Source organism: Macaca thibetana, chromosome 20, assembly GCF_024542745.1.
Source record: "Macaca thibetana thibetana isolate TM-01 chromosome 20, ASM2454274v1, whole genome shotgun sequence".
Taxonomy (NCBI): domain Eukaryota; kingdom Metazoa; phylum Chordata; class Mammalia; order Primates; family Cercopithecidae; genus Macaca; species Macaca thibetana.
This window is the reverse complement of record NC_065597.1, coordinates 48,532,374-48,551,705: the sequence shown is the minus strand read 5'-3', so window position 1 is coordinate 48,551,705 and position 19,332 is coordinate 48,532,374. Positions and strand designations below refer to the sequence as shown.

Genomic DNA, 19,332 nt, shown 5'->3' with positions numbered 1-19,332 from the left:
GGTTCCCCAGCGTGGCCACACCTTTCATTCACCTGCAGAGCTGTTCAAAATCCCAGGGCCTGGGCCATGGTGCACACCAGTGAAAGCACCCTCGCGGCGCAGGTGTGTGATGGTCTCCAGGAGAGTTCAGCTGCACTGAAGAAGCTCCAGGGCCTGCCTGTGCCCTTTGTCTCACCATTTCCTGCTGTGACCCCCAGCCTCCATCCAGTGGGCTCCTCTCCCCAATGCTCCCCTCCTTGAGCCCCTCAGGCCCCTCACATGTGGAAACCTCCCAGGCTGGCCAGGCCTGTGATCCACTTGCCCGGCTACAGTCCATCTGGGCTCCAGAACAAACACGGCCCATTGAGCAACTAAGCTGGTATTGGGAGCCAGAGCCTGGTGTGGGAATGAAAACTCTGATGACTCAGCAAAAGGAGGGGCGCAGGCAGGGTGACTTCCGCCTGTAATCCCAGAGCCTTGGGAGGCCAACGGGAAAGGATCCCTTGAGCCCCGGAGTTTGAGACCAACCCGGACAACGAAGCAACCCCTCTCCTCTACAAAAAATAGTTTTCAAAATTAGCTGGGTGTGGCGGCTTGCTCTTGTAACCCCAGCTACTCAGGAGGCTGAGGCGGCTGGATTGCCTTAGCCTAGGAATTTGAGGCTGCAGTGGGCCAGGATCCCACTACACTCCAGACTGGGTGACAGAGCAACACCTTGTCTCAAAAATATACAAAGGAAAAGAAGGAATGGAGGGGGATTCTGGCCAGACTGGGTTGTCTAATTGAAATGGGATATCCATGGGAAAGGGCAGGAATGACAGAGGCCTCAGCTTCTGGAATGTTGGAGCCACAAGCTGAGCAGGGTGAGGGCACCCTGAGCCATTCCACTGTGTCACTCACCTGAGCTCTCGGGAACCTGGCCCGTGCTCTCCTTGCCTGCAGGGGCTGAGTGTGGATGCAGTGTAGGGAGTGCAGGGCTGCTCTCTGCCCTGAGGGTTTTGAAGGTCCAATGTGGGAGGGATCTAGAGTCAGGGCTGGGACTTGACTCAATTCCAGGAAGGAAGGGGTGGGGTTGAGGGTGGGGAAGCTTCTGTATTACCCTCCTTAGCACCACAGCTCCAGCCAAGCTTGGAGTGATCTACAAACCCAAGATGTGAGGCCCAGGCTGCAGTGCAGTGGCACGATCTCGGTTCACTGTAACCTCCACCTCCTGGGTTCAGGTGATTCTCCTGTCTCAGCCTCCCAAGTAGCTGGGATTACAGGTGTGCGCCACCAGACCCGGCTAATTTTTCCTTTTTCAGTAGAGACGGGGTTTCACCATGTTGGCCAGGCTGGTCTCAAACTCCTGAGCTCAGATGATCCGCCTGCCTCGGCCTCCCAAAGTGCTGAGATTACAGGCCTGGCTGACAAGCTTTCTCTAATTGACCCAGGCAAGGGAGGTGAGTGGATGGAAGGGAAAGGTGGGATACGCAGGCCTGGGAAAAGTCACCTACCTGCTGGCTACAGGCCAGTCTTGAAGGCGGCAGGGGTTCTGGCCCAGTGCAGTCCATAGGCCCCCAGCAGCCCAGGCATTCTAGGCTCTGACCACAAGGCCAGTCTGGAGTGATGTGTATGGGCAGAGTGAAGGGACAGAAGTGGAGCAGAGCATGGACGTACAGAACAAGAAAGAGGCTGAGCATGGTGGCTCACACCTGTAATCCCAGTACTTTGGGAGGCTGATGTGGCAGGATCACATGAGGTCAGCAGTTCAAGACCAGGCTGGCCAACATGGTAAAACCCTGTCTCTACTAAAAATACAAAAATTAGCTGGGTTGGCCGGGCGCGGTGGCTCAAGCCTGTAATCCCAGCACTTTGGGAGGCCGAGACGGGTGGATCACGAGGTCAGGAGATCGAGACCATCCTGGGTAACACAGTGAAACCCCGTCTCTACTAAAAATACAAAAACTTAGCCGGGCGAGGTGGCGGGCGCCTATAGTCCCAGCTACTCGGGAGGCTGAGGCAGGAGAATGGCGTGAACCCGGGAGGCGGAGCTTGCAGTGAGCTGAGATCCGGCCACTGCACTCCAGCCTGGGTGACAGAGCGAGACTCCGTCTCAAAAAAAAAAAAAGAAAATTAGCTGGGCATGATGGCGGGCACCTGTAATCCTAGCTACTTGGGAGGCTGAGGCAAGAGAATCGCTTGAACCCAGGAGGCGGAGGTTTCGGTGAGCCAAGATCATGCCACTGCACTCCAGCCTGGGCAACAGAGTGAGACTCTGTCTCAAAAAAAAAAAAAAAAAAAAAAAAAAAAAAAAAGACCAGGTGTAGTGATTCATGCCTGTAATCCCAGCACTCTGGGAGGACGAGGCGGGCAGATTAGTGAATCCCCGTCTCTACTAAAAATACAAAAATTACCCAGGCGTGGTGGCACATTACTGTAGTCCCAGCTACTTGGGAGCTTGAGGCAGGAGAAATGCTTGAACCCCAGAGGCGGAGGTTGCAGTGAGCCAAGACTGTGCCATTGTGCTCCAGCCTGGGTGACAAAAAAAAAAAGAAAGAACAAAAAAGGACAAGGACACTAGAGTCCCATCGCCCTGGGAGCCAACCCCAGCTTCATGGCTCCCAGGCAACCTCACAGAGCATCAGTAGAAGATCCTAGAAGAACAACAACCCTGGCAAGTGCTTTTCTTTCCCGGGGTTTGAAGGAGGCTCCACAGGCAAGAGATTAGAGGCTCCACAGACCAGAGACTGGAAGCCACAGGGCCCCCTGGAAGGAGGGCATCCCCCATCCTCCGTGGTCTTTGTCCTATTTGCATTCAATTCCAAGGTAAGTCTCCCAGGCTTTCAAGAATTGCATGACCTCAGAGGCAAGTGGGGGAAAACTGAGGCATAGGGTTTCCAGGCAGAGTAGAAGCTGTTCACATGCTAGTGCCAGGGGCCCCTCCTGCCTCCTCTGTGCCCCTGAGGAAGCCCCGTGACTGGCAGGACCTTGGGCTGCTAGCTCCACCCCCACCCTGGGCATCCACCATAAGGCACCCTTGACTCAGACTTTATTGTACTCAAGTAAAAACCCACCGGACCCACGGCAGGTGGCACAGAAAAGAGGTAGGAGGTGGGTAGGGACACTGAGGATCAGGTCTCCAGCAGGTCTGTCCAGTGTGCCTGCAGAGGCAAGAAAGTTGGTCACAGGCAAACCAGGGCAGACAGCAGGGTAGGGAGCCCGCCACCAAAGCCCACTCACCTCTTCTAATTCTGAGTCTTCTACTTCTTTCTCAGTGTCCATCTGGCACAGCCAGATCAGGTCTCCCCAAAGCAGTGACTTCTCACAGCTACCAAGGAGAGGGGCAGGTAGGAGATACAGAGTCAGATGCCACAAGCCCCCGCCAGTATCGGCCCTGGATGCTGAGATCAGGACTCAGCTGCCTGGGCCTGGATTGCACAACTGGGCACCCTCTTCCCAGAGCTGGACCAGGCTGGGGCTGGGGGACTGCACTCACCTAGGGCATTGGCCCTCTAGGGGCAGAAGCTGCCCTGGTTCTTCCCGAAGGAACTCCTCTGCCAGGCAGATCACGTGGGCCCTTAGCCAGCAGCCAGGGTTGGGGCAACACAAGGGCCCCTCTTCATCCTGTCCCAGGCAGCCGGCAGGTAAGAGACAAGGAGGGAGAGGGAGCTGGCAGCAAGCCCCCTGTGCAGCAGACACCGTTCCGGGCATCACACAGCTGCATTCCGTGAGGCAGCAGTGACTCTTATTTGCATCTTACGAATGAAGAAACTGAGGTGCAGGGTTAAAATCCTTGCCCCTGGGACTAAGCTGGTGAATGCCCTGTGAACATCAGCAGTGACTGATTAAGTCACAGCCTCACCACTGCAGCCAGGACTGAACTTTCTCACAGCTCAACAACCCCCTGCAGGTCACTGAATCTCCACAGGGCAAGTCCTCCACTCACTGGCAATTACCAGGAGCTCAGTAGAAGGCACCCATCATCCATTATTTTATTAAATATTTAGGCCGGGCACAGTGGCTCATGCCTGTAATACCAGCATTTTGGGAGGCTTAGGTGGGCAGGATCACCTGAGGTCAGGAGTTTGAGACCAGCCCGGCCAACATGGTTGAAACCCCGTCTCTACTAAAAATAGAAAAATTAGCCAGGCGCGGTGGCAGGTGCCTGTAATCCCAGCTACTCCAGAGGCTGAGGCAGGAGAATTGCTTGAAACCGGGAGGCAGAGGTTGCGGTGAGCCAAGATCGCACCATTACATTCCAGCCTGAGAAACAGAGTGAGATTCCGTCCCAAAAAAAAAGAAAAAGAAAATGTCTGGGCCATCGGCTCTGTGCAGAACGTTGTTCCACAGCAGTGGTAAGTGCTGCCCTCCAAGAGTGCAGTATGGCAGTTGGGGTGGGAGTGACTAATGAGATCAACAAAACACGTAGCATGCCAGACAATATTAAGTGTTAAGGGAAAGGGGGTAGCAGAAAAGTGCACAAGAATGAGCTGCAATTCATTACATTGTTTTAGAGACAGGGTCATGTCCAGGCATGATGGCTCATGCCTATAATCCCAGCACTCTGGGAGGCTGAGGCAGGCAGATCACTTGAGGTCAGGAGTTTGAGACCAGCCTGGCCAACATGGTGAAACCCCATCTCTACTAAAAACACAAAAATTGGGCAGGTGTGGTGGCACACTTGGGAGGTTGAGACAGGAGAATCGCTTGAACCTGGGAGGCGGAGGTTCCAGTGAGCTGAGATCACTGCACTCCAGCCTGGGCAACAGAGCAAGACTCCCTCTAAAAAAAAGAGAGAGATCGACAGAGACAGGGTCATGCCCTGTCGACCACACTGGAGTGCAGCGGAGCGATCGTAGCTTACTGCAGCCTTCAACTCCTGGGCTTAAGCAATCCTCCCACCACAGCCTTCCCAGTAGCTGGGATTAGTCTCCTGCTTGCCACCATGCCCGACTACTCAGAGCTGCGATTATAAATCGGGAACCAGAGAAGACCTCACTGAGAAGGTGGTAGGTTATCAAGACAGATGGCCTAGGGAAGAATCTTTTCATCAAAGGGGAAATGGTGAAGGCCCTGAGCAGGTCCTGCTTTGCTCAGGAATGGCTGTAAGTACTATAGCATCTGCATCTTAGAGATGGGGATAGGGTGGCCAAAGAGTGTCAGTGGGTTTCCCTCAAGAAAGAGCTGGATCCGAAGTCGTCTGGACCCTAGAGCCACCCGTGCCTGGCGGGGACCTCACCTGGATGGTCTGGGCGCACAGGGAGCAGCAAGCCCCTGGATCCCCCTGGTCTGGCTCAGGCTCAGCGTCATCAAAGGAACCTGCGCGGCGCCTTGGGGCCGGGGCCTGGGGCGGTGGAGGCCCGAAGGCTAGGGGCACGTGCGGCGGCGGCGGCAGGCAGAGGTCCTGGCGGAGGTCGGGGCGCAGCCAGCGCAACGTGAGCGGGAGGCGCGCCCAGGGCGGTGCGCGCAGCATGTGCGCCAGCACGCGCAGGTGGAACGCGAAGGCCGTCTCTCCGCGCAGGCGAGGCCCCACGTGCGCCAGGCGGCGCGAGGCGTGAGGATGTTGCCAGGCCCACTCAAACTGCGGGCGGGGTACAGGGGCGTCAGGGCGGCTCGGAGCAAGGGGCGGACCCCAAGCCCTCACCCGGCCGCTGCCGCCCCGTCTCCTTCCTTACCCGAAGGGCAGCCACGGCGGACGGGAAGCCGTGCACGACAAGCACCATCTCCCTGGGGAGGAGAAAGGGGGTGTCCCTGTCGCAGCCCAGAGCCTTAGCCGCGGGTCCCCTCCAATCCCACCCAAGAGCAGGGTCCTCATTCCCGGCTTCAGCCGAGCTCCAAGCCCCGCCCCGGCCTGAAGGCACGCCTCCTGCACCTGACCACCTCAGGCCCTGCCTCCAGCCCAAGTACTCACCTGTCCCCCCCCCACCTCCCTCCTGCGCTCCACCCGACCCCAGCGTGCCCACCAAGACCCCTACGCTGGAACCCAGCCTGGATCACAGCCCCCGCCCCAGCTAGCTCCTTCCCTGAGTTCCGCCGCGGAGATGCCCTGGGCACCGCCTCCCCGTCACGCTCCTCCCCTGCGACAGGCCCAGTCCCCGCCCCGGACGCCCCGCCCATGTCACAGTCCTGGCCGATATTTCTCATCAGGCCTGTGCCCCGCGGGGTCCCCCTCGTCCGGGAAGCCTTCCTCCCGGCACAGAAGCCCTCCCTGTCTCACCAAGGCCCTCGCCCGCTGGTCCGCCAGGCCCCGCCTTTTTTGCGGCCCCCATTGTGCTGCTGGACCCGACGAGCAGGGTTGACAGTGAACCCCACGTAGACGCGGCCCCGGTACCGGGGGTTCAGGCAGTAGAGCAGGTAGACGCCGAAGAAGCGCCCTGGCCTCGCCGTGACCCCCGCGGGACCCATCGGGCCTGTGGTTCGGGAACCGCAGCAGGGGGTTGATTGCCGTGACCTAGGGTCCAGGGAAGGGGTGGATCGCTAGGGCTGCAGGGTGCTTGCTTCGGAACAAGCTCTCGGGGACTATCCGGAGGCAGCCTGGAGGCCGCCGTAGCGCGGGTACGTGCCCCTCTCCTGTCTGTAGGCGGGCGGGTGTAGAAGTCCGACCGCGGAAGCCAGACTGCTGTCCAGTCAGCGAGCGCCTACCATTCAGCATTGGCTCCGCCCGAGTCCCACCTTCCTCAGGCTCTGATTGGCTGGTAGATGGCAAGCGCGAAAAGCCCGGACCGTTGGAAAGCCCGGCTGCTTGAGGGCGGAAGTACTGCGTTGACGTACGCCTTAGTAAGGGCGGAAGTGAGTTTCCCAGCGGAAGTGGCTCCTGTAAGGCTGCAAGGCAGCGTGGCCGGCGTCGGAGCAGGGGTTGTGTCCCCGCTGGGCTGCCGTCCCAGCTGGACTACCGCCATGGAACTCAGCGCCGAATACCTCCGGGAGAAGCTGCAGCGGGACCTGGAGGCGGAGCATGTGGTGAGTTGAGCCGCCGGACGGGAGAAAAGAGCTCGGGAGGCGGGTTCGGCACCATTCATATTCTTCCGCTCGGTAGGAGGTGGAGGACACGACCCTCAACCGTTGCGCCTGTAGCTTCCGAGTCCTGGTGGTGTCGGCCAAGTTCGAGGGGAAACCGCTGCTTCAGAGACACAGGTGAGGCCCTGGGAGCACCTTGCCCAGCGCGGTCTCAGCTCCTGCACCACAACCCCAGCCACTCCCCCTACCCCTGCAACCTAACTCCCGCACTCCCCCGCGGCGTGGCTCAGGGACCTTGAGGATCCCGCTTTCGTGACCCCTGCTTCGAGTATTTCGATGTAGACCCTCTCCCCACGTACGTGTTCCCACGGCCCGGGGACTACAACCTTGGAGACACCCACAGTCTCTGGGGTCACCCTAGTCTCGGGGTGTGCGATCCTCGCCTGCCTTTTCCTAACCCCATCTCTCGCCCCAGGCTGGTAAACGCGTGCCTAGCAGAAGAGCTCCCGCACATCCATGCCTTTGAACAGAAAACCCTGACCCCAGAGCAGTGGGCACGTGAGCGACAGAAATGAGAGACTGGGATCTACACAGCCATTAAATTATAAATCTGGACCAGCTTCTGTGTCGGTGTGTGTGAGGGGTGCTGAGGCCGAGTCTAGGACCTGGCCTCTCCCTGCCCCGCCTCCGTCCATTGTTTTACCTTGGACACGTCCGTCTCCCCATCTAGGCCTCTATCCCTGCTTGTAAAATGAAAGTTCTACTGTAAAAGTCCCTTCCAGGGTCTACCGAGAAAGCCTTCTCTCTGTAACTCTGTGTAGACGTCTGGGAGTCTGTACTGCCACCAGCCACCCAACTCCCGGAGAGCTCAGGGTTCCTGCTCTCTGCTAGCCTTCAAGATGCAGAGATGAGAAAGTGATCCGGGTTTCAGGGCCCTGACCGGTTGAACAAACCTCTCCCTCTCCCCGACATCACTGCAGTATCAGAGGCACCATATAGAATTCCACATATTCCCTGCAGGTTCCCCCGACCTTCTCAGGCCCAAGAGGGAGTGTGCCCAAGTAGGGGCTCATCAACACCTGGAATGCTGATGTTTTCAGACCCGCTGGGGAAGGTTCCAGTGGCCCCATAGCCCTGGGCTTGGTGTGTCTACAGCTGCCCCTTGGAGGACCATGGAAGTTTTCGGAATAGTGGGTGTGGGACGGGGATTGGGGTGAGATTAGAGCAGGAATATAAGACTGACCTGAGTCAGAAAATTGGGGCAGGTGATGCCCTGGTATGAGTCTTCACCACAGGTTAGTAGGGTTGCTAGGACTTTGGTTTTTTTAATTGTTTTTTGTTTATTTGTTTGAGACAGGGTCTTGCTCTGTCGCCCAGGCTGGAGTGCAGTGGCACTATCTCAGCTAATTGCAACCTCTGCCTCCCAGGTTGGAAAGATTCTTGTGCTTCAGCCTCCTGAGTAGCTGGGATTACAAGCATGCGCCACCATGCCCGGCTAATTTTTGTACTTTTAGTAGAGACAAGGTTTCACCATGTTGGCCAGGCCGGTCTCAAACTCCTGGCCTCAAGTGATCTGCCTGCCTTGGTCTCCCAAAGTGCTGGGATTATAGGCGGGAGCCACTGTGCCTGGCCCAGGTTGCTAGGACTTTGAACAGAGGTCCTTGAGACCTAGGGAGGGAGCCCCAGTTGGGGCCAGGGCTTGTTGAGAGTGAGAAATTGCAAGTTTCAGCCATCACACACTCTGTTCTCCTGCGTTTTTGTTTGTTTGTTTGTTTGTTTGTTTGTTTTTTAGATGGAGTCTTGCTGTGTTGCCCAGGCTGGAGTGCAGTGGCGCGATCTTGGCTCACTACAACTTCCGCCTCCTGGGTTCAAGCGATTCTCCTACCTCAGCCTCCCTAGTAGCTGGGATTACAGGCGCACGCCACCACGCCCAGCTAATTTTTGTTTTTGTGTTTGTTTTTGAGACGGAGTTTTGCTCTCGTTGCCCAGGCTGGAGTGCAATGGCATGATCTCGGCTCACCACAACCTCCGCCTCCTGGGTTCAAGCGATTCTCCTGCCTCAGCCTCCCAAGTAGCTGGGATTACAGGTGCCCACCACCACGCCCAGCTAATTTTGTATTTTTAGTAGAGACGGGGTTTCTCCATGTTGGTCAGGTTGGTCTTGAATTCCCAACCTCAGGTGATCCGCCCGCCTCGGCCTCCCAAAGTGTTGGAATTACAGGCATGAACCACCACGCCCGGCTTTCTTTTGTTTTCTTCCCACACCTCTACTGCCCAGGTAGTTTTCTATGGCATACTGAAGAGGTGGGGCCTGGAAATGAGGCCATGGGTGGTCCCTGCTTGATATGAACCAAACCCCACTATGGCTAAGACGCCCATCCCAGATAGCCCTGTGTCCTCCCATCTCAGGATCACCCACTAAGTTGGGCATCAAAACCTATTCCCACGCCCACTCCCCACAAGGCATGACAGACCTGTTCTGGCCAGGTCCCTCACAGAGGCCAGGCCTAGACAGAACCCACAGGAAGGGCTAGAGAGGCAGAAGCGCTCACTACACAGGGGAAGACTCTGAACTCAAAAGGGGAGACACAGGGCCAGGCACAGCTGTAATTACGGCTCCCGCCTGTAATCCCAGCACTTTGGGAGGCTGAGGCAGGCAGATCACTTGAGGCCAGGAGTTTGAGACCAGTCTGGCCAACATGGTGAGAGCCCACCTCTACTGAAAACACAAAAGTTAGCCGGACGTGGTGGCTTACGCCTGTAATCCCAGCCACTTGGGAGACGGAGGCACAAGAATGGCTTGAACCCAGAAGGCAGAGGTTGCAGTGAGCTGAGATTGTGCCGTTGTACTCCATTTGGGCTACAAGAATGAAACTCCATCTCAGAAACAATTAAATAAAAAAGTGGGGAGACAGACTCTGACTTGGGCTCCACCCTTTAGTGAGCTGGGTTCCTACTCTCAGCCTCAGTTTCTTTGGTAAACTAGGGTCAGCCTGTTGCTTTAGTTCTGTCTTTTCCTCACAAAAAGTTCCCTTGTTTTACATATAAAAACATATATTTATTTATTTATTTATTATTATTTTTTTTTTGAGATGAAGTCTCACTCTTGTCCCCCAGGCTGGAGTGCAATGGCATGATCTTGGCCCACTGCAACCTTCGCCTCAGGTTCAAGCAATTCTCTTGCCTCAACCTCCCGAGTAGCTGAGATTACAGGTGCCTGCCATCATGCCCAGCTAATTTTTGTATCTTTAGTACAGACGGGGTTTCACCAAGTTGTCCAGGCTGGTCTCGAACTTCTGACCTCACCTGCCTCGGCCTCCTAAAGTGCTGGGATTACAGGCGTGAGCTGCTGCATCTGGCCTATTTATATATATATATATATATATATATTTTTTTTTTTTTTTTTGAGACGGAGTCTTGCTCTGTCACCCAGGCTGGAGTGCAGTGGCCGGATCTCAGCTCACTGCAAGCTCCTCCTCTTGGGTTCACGCCATTCTCCTGCCTCAGCCTCCCGAGTAGCTGGGACTACAGGCACCCGCCACTTCGCCCGGCTAGTTTTTTTTGTATTTTTTAGTAGAGATGGGGTTTCACCGTGTTAGCCAGGATGGTCTCGATCTCCTGACCTCGTGATCCACCCGTCTCGGCCTCCCAAAGTGCTGGGATTACAGGCTTGAGCCACCGCGCCCGGCCCTATTTATATTTTTTAGAGACAGTGTTTTGCTCTGTCACCCAGGCTGCAGTGCAGTGGTGCGATGGCTCATTGCAGCCTCGACCTCCTGGACTCAAGGGATCCTCCCACCTCAGCCTCCTGAGTAGCTGGAACTATAGGTGCGTACCACTATGCCTGGCTAATTTTTTATTTTATTTTTTGTAGAGACGGTATGTCGCCATGTTGCTCAGGCAGGTCTCAAACTCCTGAGCTCAAGTGTTCCTCCCGCCTCAGCCTCCCAGAGTGCTGGGATTATAGACGTGAGTCCCCATGCCCGGCCTCCCTTGTTATTTTTATCTTTGGACCTGCAGTTTAAAAGATGCCCACCCTGTAAGTGATGGTTGGTTCCTTTCCTCACAAGCAACAGTGCCAGCAGAGTCACGTGCAACCTGATGTTTTGGTTGATTAGGAAAAGCAGATTTTCGGTAAATTTGGGAATTATTGAGGTCCTAAGCTAGGGCCTTAAATAGCTCAGCTGCGTCAGCTCTGAGAAGGAGCTCGGAAACGGAGAGCAGCCTCCTGGCCCGCATCAGCATGGCTGGTTTCTACCCACGAAGGCCCTGTTCCCGTGATGTAGTAAGTCAGGGGGCATCCCACATCCCCTGCCATGGGTCAGTCCCCTCAGTGCGGTAGAGGGGAAGCTCTATGGCTGGTCCATTCAGCAAACCCCACGTCTAGGGAACCAGTCATCAAGAGTCTGGGAGGTACCAGAAAATAAAGCCATTTTATTATGTTTTTTTTATCTGCCATGTGACTGGGAATGGGGACTGAGTGGATGGGTGTGAATGGCTGACCCTGCTGAAGGCCCTGCGGGGCTCTACTTGGCCTGGACTGTCTCCTCCAGCCTGTCCAAGCGCTTCTGGAGCTCCTGCACCGTGGCCTGGAGCTTCCGCATCTCCTCCTCCAGCCGGGACACGGCATCCTGGGGACCCGGTGCTGTGTTAGGCCCAGCTCCTCCCTGGCTCCCCTTACCCCAGCATCTGCTGAGCCCCATCCCTAGAGCCCTGGCCTTGGGCCCTTTAGTCACTCAGCTGGTTGCTGCCTAGAGACCTGCAGGCCTATCAGTCTGAAACCTGTGTTCTGAGGCCTCAGGATTACCCACTCCCAGCCCCGCAAAGATTCCCAATGTTGTGAGTTGGAGCTGCCCCAAACGCCAGCCCCACCCCACCCTCCCAGTTTTATTCCCTGGCTCCCTGGCCCTCTCACCGAGCTGGGAGTGCCACTGGCCTCTGGTGCTGCCCTCCTGCGCCCGGTGTCGAGGCCCCGGTTGACCCTCAGCTCCCGGCTCTTTGGGGGTACGTAGCCATCCTTGAGGGAGATGAGGAGGGGCCCAGCATCCCGACCCCCCAGCCACTCCTCAGCCGTGAGGGCAGGGTCGGGCCCTGCGGTGGGTGGGTACAGGTCCTCCTGGAACAGGTCCGACTGTGGGCAAGGCCAGGGCTAGTGAGGAAAGCGCTTATGCCAGGACACCCCCCTGCAAGACCGCGAAGTCGGTGCGCAGCCCGAAGCCCGGGGTGGGGCGGGGGAGCATCACCTTTCGAGGCACTGTCATGGCAATGGGCTCACACCTCCGCTCGTGCAGCTTGTAGAACCTGTGGGAAGGGGAAGGTAAGCAGGGCCCACAGCCTGGTTGGGCGGGCTTGGGACTGCCCAAGGAGCATGCTGCAGTCAGGGTCGGGAGTCAGTCACCTGGCAATCTCACACTTGTTCACCTCCAGGCCACGTTTGGGCATGTAGCCCATGCCCCGCTGGGACTCCTTGGAACTGAACATGGAGAGATAGTGCAGGAACGGGGCCTCAGAAGTGATCTCAAAGTACCGGATCGAGCTGTCACCCTGTAGGTGGCGGGTGCGGAGGGAGGGTCAATACCAGCGGATGCCCACTGCTCTGGCCCTCTCCAGACCCATCCTGCCCATCTCCCACCCCCACCCCGTCTGATGAGGCCACCTTGCCACAGAGGTAGACAATGTTGGTGTCAGGGTCGAAGAAGGGCAGCAGGACACCGCTGCTGGTGTCCAGCTCCTGCAGGGACAGCGGCTCCTCCAGGTGTTTCTGTAGACACAGGTGAGAGGTAACATCCCAGGCCCTGGGATGGTGGTCTTCCCTGGGCAGTGACCTGTGAGGGCCCTCCTGACCAACCATTGGGAACACCCATCTCATGCCTGGGTAAACTGAGGCCCATGGCCATCCTGCCAGGCAAGTGGCAGAGCAGGGACGAAACTTCCAGTCTGGTTCCCAGCCCGGGGACCCTCGGCTTCCTGCCCCGGCACTCACTGTGTCCCACAGCGCCACCTGCCGCTCACTCATGCGGCTGAAGCCCGTGGTCAGGATCTTCCCCTCTGACACGAACACCGCACGCACGGGCCGGGTCCCCTCATGGGGACGGTCCTTCTCCTGCAAGGAAAGGGAGGTGTTAAGTCAGGCACCCATACACACCCTACGGGGCCAGTCCCACGTGGAGGTGAGGGAGGGCAGCATCCAAGAGCCTGGTTGATGGTGGATAAGAAGGATAAAGTCTGTAGGGTCAAGGGTCAGGGTGGATGGCGACTCACAGCTACGACGGTGCATTTGCGGGGCTCAATGATGCGCACGCGCTTGTCGCGGCAGGAGGTACAAATGAGGCCTCCGTCTCGGCTCCAGTCCACACTGTAGATCGTGTCTGGGTGCACCTCTGGGCCCAGCGTCAGCACGGCTGCCCCAGTGCCCACGTCCCACACCATGATCACGTTGTCACAACCTGCACATTCCCCACAGTGTCAGAAGCCATGAGCCTCCTGCCCTCATCCACTGCAGGCCACCAGCCACCCCCAGGCCCCTCCTCCCGCAGCACCTGCACTGAGCAGCACGTTCTGGGCTGTGGGGTGCCAGGCCACAATGCCCACACGCTTGGTGTGGCCCTCCAGGGTGACGACAGGCTCCCGCAGGGGCAGCACCAGGCCCCCATCCGGGATCTCCCACACCTGCAGAGAAGGAGCCAGTGAGTCTTCAGGACTCCAAATGTCAGATCCCATCCTAGAGCCCCTCTCCCAGCCTATGGGTCCCCACCACCACTCACCATGACTGTGCAGTCCTCGGAGCCACTGGCAATGACGTTGTCATTGTGCGGGCACCAGGCGATGTCTAGCACAGGGGCTGTGTGGCCACAGACCGTGGGCGCATTCTTGTCCACACGTCCAGTCTAAAGGCACAGCAGGGCCTTGGATGGAGGTGCTTTTGCCCCCCAAACCCAATCCAACCTCCCCACACCTCCTTCAGAGAGGCCCAGAGAGGAAAGAAAGCTGTGGGGTCCCTGGGGGCTGGACCAGGGCCTGGGGTGGGGGGGGTTCTTCTTCTCTTGTTCCAGTCCCCAAATGGCGTGGGCAAACCCCAGGAGGGCTGGCCACGCATAGCAGAGGATGGGGCCCGTGCGAAACCCTGGTGGAGTTCCCGCCCGTCTCTGTCTCAGTCTGTCTCTGCCCTTAGGGTTGGCACCCCCACCCCAGCTTTCCCGAGTGAGGCTTCCATGGGCACAACTGGCCCTGGAGTCAGGACAGGTGTATGAGGGCTGGGGGGGTAGGCGCGGCTCCCCAGAGAGTGAGTGTGAGGGGTGGGGCTGCAGACGTGGGTCCTCCCAAAAGGAGAGGGGTCGGGGAGCCTGTCATAACTGGCCCCAGGCAGAAGCAGAGGTTTGGAAATGGCTTCTTCCGGGGACAGCTGCTTCAGCAGGGCTTCCTGTGTGACAGCCGTGCGGGGTGCGGGCCCATCTCTCAGCCCCACAACCACTTCCTCTTCTCTTTGCTTCCATCGGCCCTTTTAAGGTAACAACTTGGGGCCCATCTCCCCTTCCTGTCTTACCCCTCAAAGAGCACAGGAGTGTGCTGGGGGTGTGGGGCAGCAGATAGCCAGCGGAGAGGGCAGCAGGCTCCAGGGGAGGGCAGGGCTGGGGTCGGGGAGAGTGCCTCTTGCATCATCCCTGCCTGCGAGCTGGGGGCCAGAGTTGCTAGGTCCTAAGACAGGCCCAGAGCCAGAGTCCCCCCCAACCCTGAGAATGCTGCCAGGGCCCCCAGACCCCATCCCAACCCTCTCTGTGTTTCCATGGGGAGAAAGCCCCAGGCTGAGGCTGGGGAGGGCTGGTCATGGGTCTGCAGGACTGTCTGCAGTCGGGGGCCCCCAGACCCCATCACAGCCCTCTCTGTGTTTCCAGCCCCAGGCTGAGGCTCAGAAGGGCTGGTCATGGGCCTGCAGGACTGTCTGTAGTCCTGGTCACTGGTGTGACCCATCTTGTGTTGGCTCCTTCTGAGCATCAGTTTCCACACAGCCACAGCACAGAGGAGCTAGAGGAAGTGTAAGGCTCATGGGGCCCAGCTCAGTTTTCCAGATGGCAACACAGGCCCTGGAAGGCCTGATGACAGTCACCTAATCAGGACCTCCACAGAGCCATGGGTCGGGTGGAGGAGCTGCTACCCCCAGGGCCCCAGGGGCTCACCTTGCCCAGGGGCAGCACCAGGAAGGCCCCTCCCCCACTGGCCTCACAGATCAGGGCCACAAACTTAGGGTTGACAGCACAGAAGCCACTGTCCCAGGTGGTCTGTGAGACGCGCACATCTTCATAGCACTGGTCGGCCTTGGCCGGCTGTCCAAACACGTGGCGGAACTTGCTGGAGCGGACCACCTGCCGGCTCATTCTAGGGGCACACAGGATAAGAGCATTTCTCCCTTCGGGTCAACTCTGATCTTCCAGTGGTCCCCACCTCCCCCAGGACACCCCTCAGTCTGGCTTTTGAGGTCCCAGCATCATCTCCAGGGGCTCCCTATCCTTTCCTCTGTGGCTTATGCCCGCTCGCCTTCCCCAGCCTCTCCTTCCATCTAACCTGCAAGCCCCCTTCTCCCTGGCCCCAGGCCACTCTGAGTCACACTCTCAATCTGTACCCTCAGCCTCTGCAACAGAGCCTGGCGTGGTGTTGCCCCCACTGCATGTTTGTTGACTGACTGGCTGATGGATGCAGAGCCCGTCCTTCCTAATGGTTCAGACTCAGGCGTCATCAGCCCAGATGGCTCTGAGGGTGGGTTCTCTCTTAGTTACAGTGTCCAGAGCCCACCTCCCTCACACCCACACAGCGCTTCCTAAAGGCAGGGACAGGGGCTGGCCTCCTTCCCCTGCCGGTGCGGGGCTGGACACAGGAGGAAGTGGCGTGGGGGCTGCCCGAGGGGAGTGAGGTGGCAGGATGGCTTCCCCAGCAGGTCTCTGGCTCAGGTCCCAGTATCTTCTCCTCCCCATACCTCTGCCTCTTGCCTTCGCTCAGAAAAGCAGGTGCCCTTAAGAGCCATCTCCACCCCCATGTGAACTGCACACAGGAAGGGAGAAGCCACTCCAACTGCTCTGATGTCCAGCTAGGATGGTTTCCCCCAGTGTCTGGTGGGGAGCAAGGAACTCCAGGGACGACCTTGTGCCACCGCATCACCCTCCTGCTCAGGGAAGGGGCCTGTGCTACCGCTGAGAGGGTACCGTGCCCAGAGCCTCTGCCCCTAGCCTCAGCCTCGCCTACTCACTGGGGGCGCCAACACCCCTGGCCACCCCAGGACTCCCAAAGAGGCTGCTAGGTCGGCCTGCCCAAAGAGCGGTGAGGAGCGTACGTGAAGAGCCCCCGTCTTGAGGAGCAGCCAGGGTCTGGAGAGAGAGGAGCCCCGGACCAGAGGTGGGGGACAGGAAGCCATCGCCCCACCCTGCCTCCTCCCCCGCCGCAGGTACCAGGCCCGGAAACCACGGAAAGGGGAACTTGGTCTTTTCTTGTTTTGCTCTCAACCCCTTCCTGTCTCCAAGCCCAGGGCAGCTGCCCCACTCACCCCACCCTGTCCCCCTCCCCACCCTCCCCGAGACTTAATTCCGGGGGGAGTCGGGCCCTCGACACTGTGCTAACCCCCGGCCGCCCACCTCCATCTTGGCCGCGGTGGTCCCTCGCCCTCGCCTCCGCAGAGCGCTCTGGGGCCCCGGCGGCCCCCACTCCAGGCAGCGTCCCCCCACGGGCTGCTGCGCCCGCTCCCTGGCCCCGGCGCTGGCTGGGTCGCGGTGACAGCCGCGCGCCCCCGCAACCCGCGGCTCCCACACGCGCGCCGCCCCACAGGTGGCCCTCGCCCCGGTCCACCCGCGCCTCCTGGGCCCAGCCTCACCTGCTGCAGAGAGAGGACAGTGACCCCCCAAAAGCCGGAGGTGGAGGAGGAGGAGGAAGAGGAGGAAGGAGCTGGAGGAGCCGGGGACTCGCCCGCTGAGGATGCTCTTGTCAAGACAATGAATGAGAAGCAGCCGTGTGCCCGCCTCCAGGGTGGCCGCGCCCCTTGGGGCGGAGCTCTTCCAGGCCCGCCCTGCGCTCCCGGGCCCCTGCTGCGGCCGCCTCCCTCCCCTGCCCCAGCCCGCGCCCCACGTTGGTTCCTAACCATAGCGCAGGCTGCCAGCCCGGCTCCGGGAAGCGAATCTGCACTTCTTTTTAAAATGTCAAAAGGCAAAAACACCCCGTTGCTTCTTTTCTCCCTGCGTCCGCCCCTAGCCTCCTCTCCAGCCTTTCCCTGGCAGGCACGAAAGCGCTCCAGGCCCGCCCGCCAGGCCTCGGTGTCCGCCCCAGCCCGGCGACGCCGCCCCCTCCTCCCGACCCCGCAGACGCGAGCGCGGGGAGCGCGGGGGGCGCGGGGGGCATGGGCGAGGAGGAGCCCAGAGCGCTCCCGGACCCAAGGGACCTGGCTCTTGCCTGGCTCCGAGATCTACACATGGGTGGCCCCGGGAGTCGCTTCTCCTCCCTGGTCTCCTGTCTGTATCGGGAACACCCCTGCCCTCCTGCTGAAATAATTCGGCATCACGGGCACCTACTTCGTGCCAGGGGCTACAGGGTCGAGCGAGGCAGGCGAGCCAGGCAGGCTCCCGCCCGTGAAGAGCCCAGCCTAGGGGAAGGAGGAGGAGCCCACGGCCGCTCCAAGCCCGGCTTTGGCGAAGGCTCGAGGGCAAGGAGGAGTAGTTCCCACCCTTAGATTCAGAGAGGCTTCTGGAGACAGCAACAGCGGGCAGGAAAGGCCTGCTCTAGAGTCAGACTATGTCATGAGTGCGACCGCAGCCTGTCACCTGCTGAGTGACATGTGGCCGCTACTTAGCCTTTCTCAGCGTCGGTTTCTCCCTCTGTAACAGTCATACCTGCCACGTAAGAGGTATGGGTATGATTACCTAAAATAACCCAAGAAAGTCAATAAGGACCTCATCTAGAAAGTGGCGAGGGCTTAATAAACGTTAGCTCTCGGCCATGCGTGGTGACTCACGCCTGTAATCCTAGCACTTTGGGAGGCCAAGGCTGGCGGATCACCTGAGGTCAGGAGTTTGAGACCAGCCTGGCCAACATGGTAAAACCACATCTCCACTAAAAATACAAAAATTAGCGGGGTGTAGTGATGCATACCTGTAATCCCAGCTACTCAGGAAGCTAAGGCATGAGAATAGCTTGAACCCAGGAGGCAGAGGCTGCAGTGAGCCAAGACTGAGCCACTGCATCACCCAGTCTTCCCTGGGTGAAAAAGCAAGACTCTGTCTCATTAAAAAAAAAAAAAAAAAAAAAAAAAAAAAAGTTAGCTCTTGTCATTCTTGTTTACAAAGTATCTGGGCTGGGCCCAAAAGGATGAGGAAGAGCCAACAGGCAAGGCTAGAGGGGTGACCTGTAGGCTGAGGGACAGCCCTGTCATGTGGAGAGGTTCAAGGAACAGCAAGGGACGGGTTCAAGTCCCACCTCTGCCACTGACTGGCTGTGCGATCTTGGGCAAGAGGGCTGATCTCTCTGAACCTCGTTTTCTCATTGGTAAATGGGGAATTAATAAGATTTGTCCTGCCCACCTCACAAAGTTATGAGGCTCTGGCCAGGCTCGGTAGCTCACGCCTATAATCCCGGCATTTTGGGAGGCCAAGGTGCGCAGATCACGAGGTCAGGAGATCGAGACCATCCTGGCTAACATGGTGAAACCCTGTCTCTACTAAAAATACAAAAAATGAGCTGAGTGTGGTGGCGGGAGCCTGTAGCCCCAGCTACTCTGGAGGCTGAGGCTGGAAATGGCGTGAACCCGGAAGGCGGAGCTTGCAGTGAGCCGAGATCGCAGCACTGCACTCCAGCCTGGGCGACAGAGCGAGACTCCATTTCAAAAAAAAAAAAATTAGCTGGGCGTGGTGGTGGGCGCCTGTAGTTCCAGCTACTCAGGAGGCTGAAGCAGAAGAATCGCCTTAACCCAGGAGGCAGAGGTTGCAGTGAGCTAAGATTGCACCACTGCACTCCAGCCTGGGCGACAGAGTAAGACTCCATCTCAACAACAACAAAAAAGTTACTAAACTCAAACGAGACAATAAATCTGTAAATGTTCTATAGATTATGCAATTGTAAAAACCTTAGGGTTGTACTGTACTCAAAGGCCTGCAACTAGATGGGACTAGACCAAGGTGAGGTGGGTACTCTGATGTGCAGTCTCCAACAGAAGTGACAGGAATAATAACTGGCATTTATTGAGTGCCTACTGTGTGCTGTGCACTGTTCTAGAGACTATACTATGTTCATGTAATCCTCATAGCACCCCTGGGTAGCAAATACTATCTGAATTTTACAGATGCAGAAACTGAAGCACACGCTGACTTCAGCTCGGGAGGGCCTCATGTCCACACACAGAACAAGTGCATTGGTGAAGGACTTGGAAACCAGGTCCCTGAAGGTGGT

General features: G+C 58.1%; 4 protein-coding genes across 8 annotated transcripts in view; 1 reads left to right on the top strand and 3 right to left on the bottom strand.

Moving 5' to 3' along the window:
* The window catches only part of LOC126944464 (sulfotransferase 1A1), a 35,827-nt gene extending 33,953 nt beyond the window's left edge, over nucleotides 1–1,874 (bottom strand). The window contains exon 1 of the mRNA XM_050773992.1: nucleotides 1,473–1,874. The gene's annotated coding sequence lies outside the window, so the exon portion shown is untranslated. The remainder of the gene's footprint in view (nucleotides 1–1,472) is intronic.
* LOC126944476 (bolA-like protein 2) overlaps nucleotides 1–7,530 on the top strand; it is a 146,888-nt gene extending 139,358 nt beyond the window's left edge. The window contains exons 2-4 of one of the 3 annotated variants that reach the window (XM_050774011.1): nucleotides 6,785–6,918; nucleotides 6,995–7,092; nucleotides 7,391–7,530. In XM_050774011.1, the coding sequence (XP_050629968.1) occupies nucleotides 6,856–6,918; nucleotides 6,995–7,092; nucleotides 7,391–7,490 (261 nt within the window). In that variant the 5' untranslated portion in view covers nucleotides 6,785–6,855 and the 3' untranslated portion in view covers nucleotides 7,491–7,530. Of the gene's footprint in view, nucleotides 1–6,441; nucleotides 6,919–6,994; nucleotides 7,093–7,390 lie in introns of those variants that run through there. The other 2 variants (XM_050774012.1, XM_050774010.1) reach the window with 2 other exon arrangements.
* The window catches only part of SLX1A (SLX1 homolog A, structure-specific endonuclease subunit), a 127,034-nt gene that overhangs the window by 23,338 nt on the left and 84,364 nt on the right, over nucleotides 1–19,332 (bottom strand). Inside the window, exons 1-6 of one of the 2 annotated variants that reach the window (XR_007722064.1) lie at nucleotides 6,176–6,394; nucleotides 5,634–5,685; nucleotides 5,198–5,539; nucleotides 3,455–3,582; nucleotides 3,199–3,286; nucleotides 3,033–3,119 (exon numbers count right to left, since the gene is read on the bottom strand). Coding sequence is in view for 1 of the 2 variants with exons in the window: in XM_050773998.1 (XP_050629955.1) it covers nucleotides 3,090–3,119; nucleotides 3,199–3,286; nucleotides 3,455–3,582; nucleotides 5,198–5,539; nucleotides 5,634–5,685; nucleotides 6,176–6,363 (828 nt within the window). In the remaining variant the exon portion in view is untranslated. Of the gene's footprint in view, nucleotides 1–2,995; nucleotides 3,120–3,198; nucleotides 3,287–3,454; nucleotides 3,583–5,197; nucleotides 5,540–5,633; nucleotides 5,686–6,175; nucleotides 6,396–19,332 lie in introns of those variants that run through there. The other variant, XM_050773998.1, reaches the window with a different exon arrangement.
* On the bottom strand, nucleotides 11,330–17,482 carry CORO1A (coronin 1A). Of its 2 annotated transcripts, none has more exons than XM_050773949.1 (11): nucleotides 17,463–17,482; nucleotides 15,090–15,288; nucleotides 13,680–13,802; nucleotides 13,455–13,584; nucleotides 13,177–13,361; nucleotides 12,899–13,018; nucleotides 12,572–12,676; nucleotides 12,314–12,459; nucleotides 12,159–12,216; nucleotides 11,831–12,046; nucleotides 11,330–11,546 (listed from the first exon to the last, which is right to left on the bottom strand). In XM_050773949.1, exons 2-11 carry the CDS (start codon nucleotides 15,285–15,287, stop codon nucleotides 11,442–11,444), a joined length of 1,386 nt encoding a protein of 461 aa, XP_050629906.1. In that variant the 5' UTR covers nucleotide 15,288; nucleotides 17,463–17,482; the 3' UTR covers nucleotides 11,330–11,441. The 2 variants fall into 2 exon arrangements, with proteins under 2 accessions (XP_050629906.1, XP_050629905.1); XM_050773948.1 differs by lacking the exon at nucleotides 17,463–17,482 and adding an exon at nucleotides 16,772–17,075.

Bases quoted from the DNA above. Each gene is read 5' to 3' on its own strand.
- CORO1A (XM_050773949.1), bottom strand. From the start codon at position 15,287: ATGAGCCGGCAGGTGGTCCGCTCCAGCAAGTTCCGCCACGTGTTTGGA. The intron at 13,585-13,679 runs GTGAGTGGTGGT...CCTTCTCTGCAG, and splicing joins CCGAGGACTGCACAGTCATG to GTGTGGGAGATCCCGGATGG. The intron at 11,547-11,830 runs GTGAGAGGGCCA...CCGGGTCCCCAG, and splicing joins CCAGTGGCACTCCCAGCTCG to GATGCCGTGTCCCGGCTGGA.